General features: G+C 39.8%; 1 protein-coding gene across 4 annotated transcripts in view; it reads left to right on the top strand.

Annotated features, from left to right (window-relative positions):
• Positions 1–9,398, top strand: part of ppargc1a (peroxisome proliferator-activated receptor gamma, coactivator 1 alpha) — a 37,711-nt gene extending 28,313 nt beyond the window's left edge. For all 4 annotated transcript variants that reach the window (XM_072376971.1, XM_072376969.1, XM_072376970.1 and 1 more), the window contains exons 10-13: positions 136–256; positions 2,040–2,161; positions 2,494–2,645; positions 5,920–9,398. In XM_072376971.1, coding sequence (XP_072233072.1) covers positions 136–256; positions 2,040–2,161; positions 2,494–2,645; positions 5,920–6,023 — 499 coding nt within the window. In that variant the 3' untranslated portion in view covers positions 6,024–9,398. The remainder of the gene's footprint in view (positions 1–135; positions 257–2,039; positions 2,162–2,493; positions 2,646–5,919) is intronic.
• Positions 9,399–16,181: the final 6,783 nt, after the last annotated feature.

The following is a 16,181-nucleotide window of genomic DNA, read 5'->3' as shown; positions in this document are numbered from 1 at the left end:
CGAGCTTCTCAGTCATCAGTAGACTGGTCCTTGGTGGATTCTGGCAATTGTTCTTCATAAGTATAGACAGGAACAGTACATTTAAGGGTTGGGGGAGGACAGTGATTGATGTGATACAGATCTTCTCCTCTACAGGTATGACAGCTATGAGGAGTACCAGCATGAGAGGCTGAAGAGGGAGGAGTACCGCCTGGATTACGAGAAGCGGGAGTTTGAAAGGGCCGAGCAGAGAGAGAAGCAAAGGCAAAAAGCAATAGTGAGTCAACTCACACAACTACAGTCGCATTTCTCTATTGCTGTATTTATTTTTCTTCTCGATGCTTGACTTGGCTCAATATTCCTGCGCCAATGCTGATAAAAGACCACATGTAATCACTGCTGTGGCACAACCCACAGAAACCTCCCACAGACGCACACAGATTATTTAGGATGAGGCAGCCTCCAGCCCCATGTCATGTACTAGAGCTTCTCTCTGCTGAAAGAATACATACAAAGTGAGTTCCTGAATGATTCAGGCGACAGGCTCTTCCTCTTTATCTCTGGGTTGTGTATTTTTAACATCTCTGTCGTCTGGAAACACTGTCGACTGTTATTAATCACACCACAGGGGTAAAATGTTGAAATATAGGGGGAAATAGAAACTAGCAGAGCAAGAAGAAGGGAGGGTAAAAAATGGATATGGCCACTGGTTCTGGTGAGATCTTTCCCTTTTCCCTGTATCTGTTTCAAAATTCGGCCTGATTCAGTGAATATCTCATTTCTCCCTTATCTACACTTCCCTTGTCTCAGTGGGAAATTACTCAGGTTTCCAGTGGGGCAACACAGCTCCCGCCTATTGATAAAGCTCACATTAAATGATGCAGTAATGCAAAGGTGGCTTGGCACAGATACATTTTCAGAGAGGGAGAGACAAACAAGTATGAGCAGTCAAGCTCAAGCTGTCAAACAAGGTTTGGGAGGCCGGGGATGTAAAAGTGTATCTGTGTGTCGTTCGCTCTGTTTTTGCCTCATTCTTTCACTCATTCACACACACACATAAGCAGCCCTCAGGGTGCCATCAAGAAAAGACCACCTATTTATCAGCTGTCAGCAACAAAACTCCTAATTCAGCAAACATTTTTTTTTTTGTCTCAAACAGTATGTAAGCATGAAAGAGAGAGGAAAAGGCTTAACTGTAATCTGTAGTTAATTTGTACGTTCCCAGCTATAAGCCAAATGGGCAAAGGTGAACTTTGAGTTTAGCATCAGGCAACTGATTTACATATATTCTCTAGACAGCATTCAAAATGGCAACAGGCCTCAATGGACTTACCCCAGTAATAGCAAGTAAATGAATGAATAAATAAATAAAACCAGTGATACACTATAGCCCTAGGACTCAACTATATTATATGATTAGTAGATGCAATTAAACTCCTCAAAAGCTATAATTGGAGCCTGGCGCATTCTGTTCCTAAATTATTTCACCATGACCCTCATGTCCTCTGAGGTTCATAGAAATCAATGTTTTTCTGCCTTGTGGCTTAATGCAGCTCCTCTTAATGTTTCCTCGTGCTTGGGTAAGAATGTTCTTTTAATATCAACAAACCTCTCATTTAGCAACCAGATTTCCTGTGAATTGTAGCTCCATTGCTGGAAAAAAAGAACACGTTTCTGATATAAAGCAGAAACACCTCACAGCTTTATTTTTGAACTTCACAAAAGAAGAAGCAGCCCCAAACTTAAGACATGGCATCATTTGATAAAAATCTCTCTGCTTTTGGTTGATGTGTTGCAGAGAGAAAGAGGAATTGTAGTGTCAAGGTAGATTGAAGGCACTTTCAAAGTGCAACTCCATCAGATAAGAGGAAGGAAGCTGAACCAATCACAGTGGAACACAAACAGACAATAACAGGAGGCCCAAAGTCAGCGGCAGTATCCACAGGAGTGATCAAGACCAATTCATTAAAGCATGGTGAAGAAAGAGAGGGGAAAAGGGAAAAAAAGACTCCCCCCTTTTAATCTCTTTCCCCGGCTCTGTCTGTCCTCTTAACGAGCAGGAGGAGAGACGGGTGGTGTACGTGGGGCGACTGAGGTCCGACTGCACCCGGACAGAGTTGAAGCGTCGCTTTGAAGTCTTTGGCGAAATTGAAGAATGTGCAGTGAACTTGAGGGATGATGGGTAAGGCTCCAGGATTTTCTCTGCATGTGGGTTTGCCTCTGTGGTAGACGGGTGTCATTTGTTTTGAACATTCTTAATCTCTTGATTGGGTCGGACAAAATCTTTTGCTGTAACTGCTGTAACTGCTAAAGAAAGGTGACAAAGACCGAGCTTTTGCAGTCGCATAGCATCTCCTGATTCATCTACCTCTACACCCACAGAGCCCCAAAGATACACCTTTATTGATTCGCTTTTGCATATAAATAGCATGATCGTCATCTAAGACGAGCCTCTCTGTTGAGTCATTGTTACCCCATGGCAACACTGACGTGTCATTTTCTATTCTTGACCAGGGACAATTTCGGCTTCATCACGTACCGGTACACTTGTGACGCCTTTGCCGCCCTTGAGAACGGACACACCTTACGCAGGTCAAACGAGCCCCAGTTCGAGCTGTGCTTTGGCGGACAAAAGCAGTTCTGCAAATCACATTATACAGACTTGGGTAAGTGCAGCTTTGTTGTTTTCCTCATCAGCCGCCTGCAGACAGCCATCCGGTATATTTGCGTGTCTTGAAGACTGTCAGTAAGAAAAGGGAAAATCGGGGGTGGGGGGATGAATAAGACCGCAAAAAGCCTTGAGTGATGCTTCCAGATCAAAACATTCCCATCTCTGTGCTGATAACATTTCCTGCAGCCCTGGATGTCTCCACAAGGCATCTGCGGCTCAAGATTGCAAAGCGAGAGCAGAGGTCGGTCTGTGAACATGCGGAGAATAGAGCTCCATTTCCTCCACGCGAGTAGCTGTGGTATCTTATGGAAGAATGAGACAGACTCCATGACTCACGTGAACGTGAGATGCATGTTTCTGCTTTTTTATATGAAAAGCAAGACATTATATGGCAAGATAGCACCTAAAAGCATGTGAGCCATACATGTCTGTGGGATCCCTTTTAGATTATGAGGGGGAAAATTATAAGTGGAAAAATAAGCTAGAAAAAAGAAGAAGATAAATTAGGTAAGAAGAGGGAAGGTGGGAGAGGGTTTCAGCAACCCTTACTTGAGTTTGAGTCCATCTGTGGTCAACTGTTAGGGTGCTGAAACAAGGCGGAGCTTTGATGGCTCACATTGAGGCCTGTCGCTTACACAGTCTCTCTAGTGGCCCACTCCCTGCTGCCTGTACTGGGAGTGTGGAGGTTGTGGCAGACTGCAGTTTAGCAGAATTCATCTAAGTGTCTCCTGAGAGTAAACATGCATCGCTTATATATATATATATACACGTCAGTGCATAAAGATCAAACAAAAAATCAAACTGAAAGGGATATAGCAAAAGGCTGAATGATTAATTTAATAAATAATGCAAGTAATCAGTGAAATTGAAGCTTTTCCCTTTGGCATGATGTTCCACTTTTGACATATGGAGACAGTCGAGTACTTCTTTTATTTCCCTCTGTTTGTTGCAAAATGACTAAAGGTAGAGAAATATGATACGCCATTATTTTAGGTATTTGCGCAGCCATAAAAGTTCCTCATTTCCATTTGATGATGATGTGGATGATACATGTCGACTCTTACATTTTAACAGCAATATGTGAGGTCAAGAAATCGAAAATATACTGCTTCAGCAGGGTCAGTGGGTCACGTAAGAGAAAAAGAGCACTTTTCTAAATAAATGAAGTGGTTACCGCACAGTTTCAAAGGACATGCTTAAGCTATTAGCCTTTGAAAAGAGTACATGACACACAGAAACAGTTGCTAATCCTAAAGCCTTGAGGAAAGACATTATACTGAGATTGACTAATCAGTCTACTGAAATGGAAAGGCCTTCATTCAGCTGCCTCTTTGTCAGGAACAGGCTATTTCGGTCAAGCCCATATTGATAGCACAGGATAAAGAGATTGAGAGGAGCATTTTCTAATAGTGTGGTATCCAAACCTCTTCCCGTGCTTTTTTTTCCTTTTTTTTTGAGACACTGTCCATTAGTTTTAAGTAGAGCACCTGGGTATTTTTCATCCCTCAAGGTGTGCGGCGAGACACAATCCAGCCCTGGGCCATTGCATTAGATCACAACTGGCGTCTCCGAGCTGCCATGGTCATTCCCATTTCTCAAAGCTCGTGGAGTGTGCTGCTGGGCCCTGTAGGAGCCCCATTTGTGAAGCTGTCTGTTGGCTCAGATAAGACACTCTTTATGTATTATCAGGTTGATCGAGAAAAACAGGACATATGAGAGATGAACTGACGGGAGGGTACGGTTTAATATCAGTTGCCTCTATTCTCATTGCACACTGTGCCTGAAATTCCATACTTTGAACTACATTATCAATATATGTACTTTCATTCAACATACTTCCGAGTGAATTACTAGTAGTATGTATCTTTCCAGATCCACTATAAAGTAGTGTGTATTACACATCATATCCTGAGAGCCTTGTTACCTGTCGGAATCATGTTGCTGTTGTAATCCATCAACAAGACATTGTTAACAGTTAACTCTTTTTTTTTTTTAAATGCATGAGCCACAGACAGTTTCCACCTCCTTCACACTGCGGTATTCTCCAAGAAATATTATGCATTTTTGTTTTGATCACACTTAAAAAAAAATCTCCCATGCTCACATTTCACTTTCTGAATTCATTATGGTTATCAAATCAGTGCCAAACTATTTGGCACAGAGTGCACATGCTGACACCCACTTGTTAAAATAACAAGTCCCATCTACATAAGCGGAGTCACCAATTTTGAAAAACAGTTCACAAATACTTCAATCTGTTAGAGGTTATGATGATTGCAATGTGCACATATTGGTGACACATGTCAAAATATAACATAGAAAATAATGAATAACTGTATTTAGTAAATATGAACAACAGCTGCACTTTTTATCATGGCGGCACAGACACTGTTGAACCTGTGTTTGGAGAACGTTCTCGTGCCACTGCTTTTCAGAAAAATGTTTCATTTACAAAGAAACTTGGCCAGAATTCTGTGCAAGAGTCTTTTATTGAATTACATTTTACTTATGTTCAACAAGGCTAACTTATCTGCTGATTAAATCTTTACTTTCAGTTTGATGAACATTCTGGAAAAAACATCATATCCACAAAACTATTTGGCTCAAAAATCTACCTTCCTTCTACATTTGTGTCTTTTCATATACTCAAAAACGAAATATTGAGCAAAATCAAAAGATTCCTTGAGCTTTTCGGTATCAATTGTTCATTATGTTTACGATTATTTTTTTATTTCTATACATTGTTTATTTATTCTGAATTTCTTTGTACATGTGGTGAACGAAATTTTGAACTTTACCCAGGCTTATTAAAAGAAAAAACTTCAGAGGCAGCATCAGTGTCGGAATTTTATGCTAGGTTGCTACTGCAGCATGCATTTATTGATTGACACGTTTTTTAACTATTTACTGCAGCCGGCCATGAAATTGTCTCGCGTATAACCATTCACCCTTTAACTCTGACAGGATATACATTAGGTTGTGCATTAACCTGAAATTTCAGTTAAGTTTTCATCATCATTTTGAGAAGGTTTAGCACCTCTGCTCTTACTGCAGTGTCACAGACATGACAAATACATTTTTTAGGAAGATGACCCCCAGGGTTAACAGGATAGAAACTATCAGATTAACACTGGAGCTGCACATGACTGAACAATAACAGAGTCTCACCATAAAGTCCTCTAACAAGGGGATTTTTTCCCCCTATGCATGTTTTCAAAGAAGTACTGCTCTGATCAACATTAACCAAAACCCTCATTTCCTCCTCCCAGACTCCCATTCTGATGACTTTGATCCAGCCTCCACAAAAAGCAAGTATGACTCCATGGATTTTGACAGCTTACTGAGGGAGGCCCAGTGCAGCCTGAGAAGGTAACCAGCTCAGTGGCGCCTGCTGTCTGTCACAAAGAGGGACTTCTTATACCTCACTGTTGTTTCTCGCTCCTTTGACAACGAGATTACCAGAAGTTTTACACTCTTTCATAGAGTATGTAAGAATAAGTCTATAGACCTATATCAATATAAATGAATATATTAAAAATAAAGTTTACATGAACATAGCTGCTGAAGAGCTGGGAAGAGACATTGCATTCTGGGAAAGCCAGTGAACCCTCAGAATTTGGTGCACAGCTTTGATGCACTCTACTGCTGTACAACCATAAGTTAAAGAACAAGAAGAAGAAGAAGAAAAAAAGAAACACTTTCACAGTTTTTTCTTTTTCTCCAAGCACTACAATACCCACAATTCTTTTTGGGGTGAAGACATGCAGTGCAGCTTGTTCAACCAGATTTGTTTTCTTTTGCTGTTGATTTTTCTTTCCTTTTCCTTTTAAATCTGGTGTTTGGATCTGGTGTTACATTACAAACAAGAGAATAGGTAATTGTATCTTGGAGGTAAAATTCTCAAGGTAACATTGTTGTCTACATTTCAAGGAGAAATGTAGCCGTGTATTTACAAATGATATAAAAAGGAATATTTTTATTTCATGTACATATCGAAGTTCTTTATTTGTTACAGCTATGCACTGTAAAACGCAGCCTTTTTTAAAATGAAGAGCAAAATTTCTTAATTCAGAATGTCTATCTGTAGCTATTACAATTATGTAAAACATATTGTACATCTACACGATGTTTAGAAGACATGATATGATTGTAAAAAAGAAAAAAGACATGTCCGAATGCTCATTTTGCGGGAGCATGTGAACAAATGTCCTTTTTTAAGTTATTTTGTTGGGGAAGAGAACAGTCAGCCATGTATAGTTTTCTCTGTTTTTAAAGTTTCTCAATCAGTGTTTTTGCTTATACAACCAGTGTAAAATGCATTTTTAACATGTTTTTCATGATTGTAAAAAAATGATACCCCATTTTTTTAACTCTATATATGTATATATGTATATGTATATATATATATATATATATATATATATATATATGTATGTATGTGTACATGTATGTATAAGACTTTGATTTATTTGCTTTTATGGTTCTTATTTGATTAGAGAGAAAAACTGCTTTCAAATCTTTAAAATCAGTCCAAGCGCATATTTATGTATTTATTTTAATATTTGAATCAAAAATATTTATGGACTCCATTTTACATGGCGTGCCTCATGAAATTTTTATGCTATTTATGTTAGGTCTTTTGATTTTTGTTATTTAACTTGAAATCACTAGACAGGGTGTACAATAAATGGTTTGTTGGGGATAATATTACCTTCTATGCCTTCCGAAACAATCAAAACATTTAGCTAATCAGTCCAGCAGTCAGGCCCTCATCTGTTAGTAATTCGTCTCCACTATCAGTCATATCTGCAGCACCTAACTGGGTTTTTCATACAAACACAGAACATGAAGCAATAAAATGATTTTGCAGGAATTTTGTTGCACCGCTGTGTACACGTGACATGTTGTCATCTCTCCACTCATGCTTGATTATGTGAATGCCAAACAAAAGTTTACAATTTCCTTTTCCTGAATTTTTTAAAGATCTTGTATTTGATGTACAAAATATATATATCACTAATATTATTCACAGTAATTACAAGATGATTAATGATGACGATAATAATATAAATGGAAGAAGAAAAAAAATATAAAAAGCAATAAATTATTTTTCAGAGTTGTATTTTAGCTTCTACTGTTGTGTGATTTTTGGACTTGACCCATTACCCAGTCGCTGGTAGTTAGGATTCCTCCAGTCCAGTACCTTGGCTTCTCATCACATGACCCTTGGCGGTGAACACATGAATGTCCCCCGCTGTCACCTGCTCTTCCCTTTAAGATGTTGCTGAGTCTATGTGATTGTGTCGCCCGCATTATATCTGTGCAAATGTGACTGACTCTTAACTCATCCCTGTGTGTAAAAAATATGTCGAGTTGAAACTGTTTGTTGTGTAGTGCATGGCTATTACAGGATGCCAGTCGGTGCAGCCTAAACCACTCTGGATATCTGCCTCTCAGCTGCCTAAACTGGCACATTTTAAATGACATTCTATAAGCCTAAAGAAAAGTACTCAACATTGTATCGCATGCCGCACCCAGTTCCGTCAGCCACCCCCCTCCCGTGCTACTCCACCCGCTTCCTACCCCCACTCACAGTCCAGATATCACAGCGCCGTCAACGTGACATAAAAGGTAACCTTGCGGTTTCTGGTTCAATTAATATCCCGTTTCTAGCACAAGCCAAGTAATGAGAGAACCAGCTTCCATCACAGGAAAGAGAAATCTTTTGTGTAAAAGCCTTGCTGATCACAGGCTTCCTTTCATGGAGTTTGACTATGCGAGACAAGAAACAGCTCATTTTTATGATGCAAAGAGGTAAAAATTGGTAGAGTTAGGGCTGACGGAGAGATTGAAAAAAACTTTACCTGTGTGTTAAGACATTGTTTTACTTTTTGCTGTCTGTATAGCGTTTGGGTAATGGTGTCGTGTCCCATTTGATAGATGTGGCTTTAATCATTGTAATAAAAAAAAAAATGGAAAAAAAAAAAAAGCTTTGTAAATTGCCTAGAGTAGAAATATATTATAACACCACCTGGTTCAAATTTCAACTGTGGCAGACTTTTTAATAATATGACCCATTGAGTACTCTGCCACTGCTTAAACGTTTGTTGGGTAATCATGTTTCTTTTGGAAGGACAAAATGTTTATTGGCAAATGTTTGTGTGTGTATGCGTGTTGTTTGGGTGTGTGTGGGTGTGCGTGTGTGTGTGTGTGTTTGGGGGGAGGGGGGATTATTGCTCTGGGTTGTTACCTGTTTGTGTCCTATCCACGTTGCCTTCTGCCAAGTCCTTACCAATGCCTTTGTGGTTCTACCTATTGTACTACTTTCTTGTGAATTTTTATTTTTTATGTGCAATTCTCATCAGCCTCACCATGCCAATAAAGGGAAATGTGTTTGAAAAAAAAAAAAAAGCAGTCTATCCTTTGGTGGCGTCTCTGTGATCTGTCTTTCCTTGAAATGATGAATGTCCCTTCATCAAGCACCGTTGTACCACTTTCACTCAGTGCCGAGGAATGATGATGATTTGTGTTCTCTGATTACTATCAAGGAGACATCCTTGAAATTTTTTAAATGAGAGATTTAGAAGTTAGGGAACAAGTGGATTTAGAATAGATTTACCATCCCCTCATCCCATGCCCACTATATTTCAAAGTGTTGAATGAAAGCTGACTGATGAGGAAAATGACATACATCCTCAGCACATCTGTCTCACTTAAGTTTCTCTCCTAATAAAGAAACTCTAATTCAGAGCCGCTTCCCTCTTTGAAATTCTGCGAGAGAACACTGTCGTCTTTGTCTGTGTCCACAACTTGATTCCACACCGGGAGTAAGCAACTTAATTAAAAAAGTTGGGGGGAACAATTTCATTAACGCGATGGAGAGCTAAAGCGACTTGATGGTGTGCTTGATATTCAATGGGGCTTCATTATGACTATAACAACCCCCACTTTTCTGTAACACACGCTCACATTCTAGCCTAAGAGCTGGGATCACACCAGAGGCTTCCACCAAGTCTTTTTTCTACAGGTGGAAAGAGAAATATGGGGAGAATGTGCATTAAACTTTAAGGTTGGGGGTCTGATTGTGTTTTTTATTAAGGCCTCTGTTTAGCCCCAGAGAAGAGAGCGGCTGGCTTTCATTTCAGCTTGGCTGCCGTATTACAGCGGGAGGTCTCTCTCTGCTTGCCCTTTCCACAGAATGAAACTGTCCCTGGAAATCTCTCTGCTCCCCTGTCGGCCTTTTTCCTGCACCTCTCTCTTTCCATCATGATAGGATGGCTTTTTTTATCCGTTATGTGTCTTTTCTTATTATTAACTAGTAGATAAGCAGCTATCTCTTCTCCAGTTGGAAGTAAGTGGTAGCCTTGGAGATAACAGGTTTTGATGGGGCTGGGCTCTCTGTGGGACAAACACTGAGATTCTGCAGTTGAGTTGTATAGCTCTGCATTTCATTTGGCATCTACAGTAGCTGCAGCTGCCTTGTTGGATGCTCTTGAAATCCTAATAATGGCACTGACTAGACACGCTCTGTTTCCAACAATGTGACAAGAAAGTGTACATGCTTTCTGTTTTGGTGGCCAAGTTGTAAAGAGCAGTTGGCAGTTTTTCATGAGGATATCCTACTTTTACTACAGTTTTGCCAAATGTTCTTTCCTGTTTCAGTATGCTGTAAGCAAGGCATGATATGGGAAACTCAGACTTTGACTATAAACTACCTGATACTAGTTAATTAAAGCCTGTGAGGTGGAACATTAGCAGCCTTGTTGGTAATTTACTTTAAAGAACTCTGTCCTAATTCTCAGCCTCCCTGGATGTGTATTAAAAGTGCAAATTTATTTTCACTATGAAAAGACAACAGCTGACACAGAATTCACATTTATCATAGCTTTTATCACAATAATTAAGGTTAGCTGACACTGATTATGTCTGACTAAAAGGTTGGCAGAAAATAGTGACAAGATTGCAGTGCCAAAGAGGTTAGGGAGCTCCTGGCTGTGTCAACGAGACATCAAAGAACTGATGCCAGGATTTGATGCTGTGCCGCTCAGCTCCAAGGTTTTTCTCTGCTCAAACCCCAAAACTTATTTTCTCTTTATGTGAGTCTCTCTAGCACAGTTTATCTCTGTACAGATTGAGGATTTCTAGAAGCTTATTGTTTGGTGTTAATCTGTTGCCGTGCAGAAGTCAGTCCCTCGGGAGTGAAGCTAAATCGGTGAGAGTTTGAAGGAATTTGAGGGAGAAGCTACCATTAGACATGTCGTGATATCATGACAGTAGCGACAGGCAGGAGGCTGTTATTCCAATCAGATAACATTTACCTATTAGGAATGATTAGTTAGGTCACATGACCTGTGGTGTTCTCTCGCTGTAGTCATGTGAACCAGTCCATCGGCAAAATAAACATTTCCTGTGGCAGTTTCTGGACCCATCGTCTTGAATACAACTGCACATTTTGTTCCTATCATTTCTGAAAGTGGTCTTTGATGAATCTGAGCAGGATGTTGCTTGGCTTTCAATTACTGAAACTCGTTTTTGTTAGCACCATTTTTTTCTCCCACCAGCCTTCTATCGTATGCTACCTTATGGGAGAAGATAATGACAGTGCTATTAAAATCACAATCTCCCCATCCAGCATTCTAGTTTCAGCAGTTTTTGCTGTTAAAGAGTAATGAGGAACAGAAGGACAGTATTCTTCTTCCCCCCCCAAACTATCAACTTTGGGACTGAATGTATTCTTCGCTAGATAATTAATGGCTACAGACAAATGGTGGTTGATTGAGCGACTCATCCCTCTATTTTCAATCACCATCTGCTGTGTGTTGCTGGCAAAAAACAATGTTAATTACCTCGAGTGTGCCCAAGACGTGGCGTATTAATTAGAAAAAAATAAATAAATAAATAAGAAAAAGAAAGAAAAAGGGAAACCTAAAAGATTTAATTGTTTTAGTGTCTGTAATGATGTGTGGGTATTCATAGATTTTGTTGATGGATTAGCACCAGAATCAGATCCAGAAGGCAATCATTTGTTAATTTGGCCCTTCTGCCATTTACCAACAGATCAGCGTTGCTTTGACGCACTTAGATTTACCTGTCTCCTGTGCCTCCAGGCCATGGCAGGCCTTTAAGAATGCTGGAGCTGGCAACTCTCTGCCACACAGACGGGACATCAGCAGAAAGATGAATCTCCACTGTGACCGCAGGGACAGCCAGCTGACAGAGAGCGTTAGGGCTCCGGATGCAGACGGCCAAGCTTTTTCAGCGGGTGCATCACCTGACCAAAAAAGGAAGACAGGGAGAGAAAAGAGACGAAGCAGGACTGACTCAACATGACAAGGCTGCGATGGGGCTCTTTGGGCCAAAGCTGTGATGGCACCCTGCAGACAATCCGTCCCCATGCTCCCACACTCCAAAGTGTGCAGGTGGTGGGAGAGTGGATCCTGATAGGCCCAGCATCACAGCACTGTCGCTAACAAGCCGATGTAGAGAGCGGCATGTAAATGTGGAGATGATGAGGGAAGCATATCCTTGGTAATTATTTAGCAATCATAGAATAGCATCAATAACAATTAGCATAATTTCCATGACTTCGATACTTAATGACTTCATTCAAAATACCAACAAATCAAATATGCTTGTTTCCTTCACAGAAGTAGGTAATTTACAGTCAGTTACAGACTGGATTAACGACATTAGGCAGAAGCAGTGAAAATAAAATTCAACGTGCAACATGAGTTAAAATGACTTAGTATACATTGTGTAAATAGTCTCTATAATCTCAAACAGGAAGTTTGTATGAAACGTTTTGTCACCTATATGCTCGAACCTGGCTGAATGATGGCAACAAAAAATAACTGATCTTCAAGAGTAAGAAACTCAGATTTTAGACTGGTCAGAGAAGACTGAGCTTTTCATCTCTTGGTTCTTCTTTCACTTTTTTTTGGGACTTCTCGAGGTGGAGGAACAATCCTCAACAACTGCCTCTCTAAGATGCTACATCATGAAATCTCGAAAAAGGGACTGTTCCTGTGTCAAAGATTCTTTGATGGACTTAGTATAAGTTAAGTATAAATTACCAGTATGAATAACTGTTACTGTTAGCTGTTAGCCAGCTTTTAAAAACTATGCCAGTTTTTAGTTGAGTAGAAAACAGTGAAGTCTTTGCTCTGCATCCGTTTATGACTCCAAGATGCCCAAAACAAATCAGCAGTTGCTGTTAGTTGCTGTGGGTTTGGAAAAAGATAAAAATCCCCCTTGGTAAAACAGTGCCTTCGTTGTGCACTGTCTAAGGCCCATATTCATCATTTTTAGAAGCCTGATAAGATGTAATTTATTCCACAGGAACAATGAAAGATCATTTAAAATTTCAGGCAATAAATGAGCTCTCATTCCCTCAATTTAATTTTCCAACCACATATGATGGTCCAACCCTTCACTTGAGAACCATCGCTTTGGAAAATGTACTGCTGCAGTAGCAGTCCAGTCTTTATTTGTTATTTAAACGGTCTCAAACTAGTTGGATCTTGTTTTTTTTAGTGGCTTCATTCAAGCATTCTTTACTAGATGGCAGAGGAAGGATAACCTGAGTGCTCTCTTCCTCCCTTCTCTCAAACTGTCCTTTTCCCTCTCTCACTTATCTGATACTTGTGTATCTTTTAGCAGAGTGGTCCTGGCTGATCGGGTGGTTGTGTCTAAATCCAGTTCCCAGCTACTTAGCCCCCACCCACGCCACTTGATCTGATACAAGTGAACACGAGAGCATATCTCCCTCTTTCTCAGACCCCAGCTTGATGTATCACATAGCAAAGCTTCACAATACAGTAGAGTGGGCACATGGTCAGTTATTGTTTGTTTGGACTATTTATATCAGTGTACAGTCTGCAGCAAATGGCACCATAATGCAATCATTCATTCTTGCTATTCTGTGCTCCCGTCCATTAGGCTAATGACACTCTATAACTGTGCGGGGTTCCCTGGATGTTGAATACATGGACGTGAGAAGTAAGAGAAAGTGGGGACACCGCCGGGTCATGATCAAATTCCTGCATCGGGAAACATCTGCCCTGTGGTGCTCCTGAGCAATGGACATCTCCAAACTCTGAGCAGTAAAACTCCTCGTGCTATCTCGCCATAATATGAAATGCGGGAGGTGGGGATCAATAAGGCACTAAAAGAGCAGGTTTGATGCTCCATCAGTGCAAAGTGCAGATACACCTCCAGTAACATTAACACTCCACATAAAGACTTCAGCTTCTCTGGAGATAGTTGATCTTGAAAACTACTTAATGTCCTCACCACCATCAACAGCACCAATAACAGCTTCACAGTAGAAATGTCTTCCGAGCATCTCTGTTGGCTAAATTTGCTCAATTCTGATGTTCGTATACAATGGCAGGGCAAATATGTGGGTCGTTATTCGATTAAGTGTGTTAGCATTTCTATATTAACACTGACAACAGTTCTAATTGGACCAATGAGGACATCATTTGTCAACCAAATTGTTGCATTAGAGGAAATTTTCCTAAAAGAGGAAATTGCTTAAAATACTTCTCTGATTAAATATTAAGTAAGTTCATTTTTTGTTCACAGCTCTTTATAATATCTGTAACTGAATCCATTCCATGTTATCAGTTAATTTCCCCTTGGAGTCACACATTTGCTTTTCTGTTTCACCCACAGATTAATTAGGGCTTTTCACTAACGTATAAAACCACTGGTGACAAGAAGCTCAAGCTGTGTCTCCTAATGTCGCCACACTAAAGGCAACTTCCAACTGCCAACCAGAACCGACAATCCATGCAAAAGAAAGCATAACTCGCCTATACAAAAGGGGGCGGTAGTAAGCACATTGCGAAAAAGGGAAACTGTAAAACAGCATAGATTTCAAAAGAAACTGAAGTTTTAAAAAAATTATCATTTAAACATAGCAGCATGTATTTGTGTTTTTCAGAAGTGTCATTTAGAGCTGGTTGCTCTTGAATCATGATTATCATTTGGTCTTCAGTATCTTCACTTCTTGCTACAATGTTGTGAAAAGTGTCATATGTGACATACCGACTTCTTTTACACCGAACCCCCCCAACGTCAAGAAAACAGTGTACGACGGTTTGAGAATTCTCTTGTTTTAATTTCAAATGTATCACGAATTCAGTAAAATACATACTTATAGTCTTACCAATAGCATGTTTTCTTGAGCTTGTTGGAAAAGGTCATATGATTAGAAAAGATGGTCAAAGAAATTCATAAAGACTTAGGAAATGACAGTCATGCTGCTAAGAGAATCTGACCAAACTCACTCTAAGCTAATGGAAGGGTCAGCACACTTTTTGAAATTCTTCAAAGAGTATTTTTAAATACAGTAGAAGGTGTTAAAGATGAACAGATGCTAAAGTTTCTACTGATTCCCTTCTCTGATACATAAACGGTACCAAATCAAAGCCTTGTCTTGTCAAATTAATTACTTATCATCTCCATATATCCCTTTAATCTTTATTCTAGAGGCAACATAACAACTAAAGTGTCAGTGTTGTCCCAAAGCATTACAAACATATTATGTAATGGAACTTTTCCACGTCTTTGGACTGTCAAAAATTTCCGCTCAAATCATCTTGACTTAAGTGCATTAAAATGTGCGGACTTTCAAGCTATAATTACTGGACAAAAATACCCCATGCCTTAATCCACATGGTAATAACGCAATTAAAGTGGTGTTTCTCGGACTTGATAATCTTCTGTGACAAGGCTTACAATTCAATTAACCCCATTTAACACTTTATTTCAACTTCCTGTGAGACTAATTTGCTTTAAACTTACTTCACTTGTTATAATTATGCCATAATAAATGTTCGGTTTCTGAATTATCAGTTGTTTACGTCAGGGAAGCAGTGATTTTTGGGGACATCTGGGATCTGTTTTTATCCAGCAAGATGCCTCAAAGGGAACTCTTATGTTTAGCGCCAAAAAAAACTATAGCTTTGTCATTTATTATTAGGTCGGCCTGCCTTTATTGATCGCTGTTTATGTGTTGAACGTTTAAGTATAGTGAATTAAATTCCCCCTGTCTTTTAGCCAGAAAACTATATTCAATAACCTTTAAAATCAGGAGTGGCTTATGTGTGAAATTGCTCGTTTTTTTATTTGATTCTCTCCTCTGTAAACCTGAATGCATCCATGAAGACAAGGTTTCATTTTGACACAAATTCCAATAATTTCATAGTTCAACCAGAGCTGCACTTCTCCTGACACCTACCGAAGCCAGCTATGGATCTAACCCATTTAATCACTGCTTTCTTGTTCTCTACTAAGCTCATGCTGCCTGTGACATATTGAGCCGGCAAACTTTCCATGTTCTTTCAGAGAAGGTCACTGGGCCAGGCCCAATCTAGCCTCTGAAAGTGAGCCAAGATTTCCACTGCTGTCGTTCAGATTAGTATTAGACGTGAGTGCCTTTCCTAAGCAAATCAGACAGTGTGAAGGACAGAGCCATTCTTCCATTCAAGCACGCCTGCTTCTTGTTAAAGAGAGACAGGGTAAT

This window comes from Leuresthes tenuis, unplaced genomic scaffold (genome assembly GCF_036924035.1).
Source record: "Leuresthes tenuis unplaced genomic scaffold, fLeuTen1.0.hap1 SCAF_22, whole genome shotgun sequence".
NCBI lineage: Eukaryota > Metazoa > Chordata > Actinopteri > Atheriniformes > Atherinopsidae > Leuresthes > Leuresthes tenuis.
The sequence above is the reverse complement of the archived record's forward strand: the minus strand, read 5'-3'. Positions and strand labels throughout refer to the sequence as shown.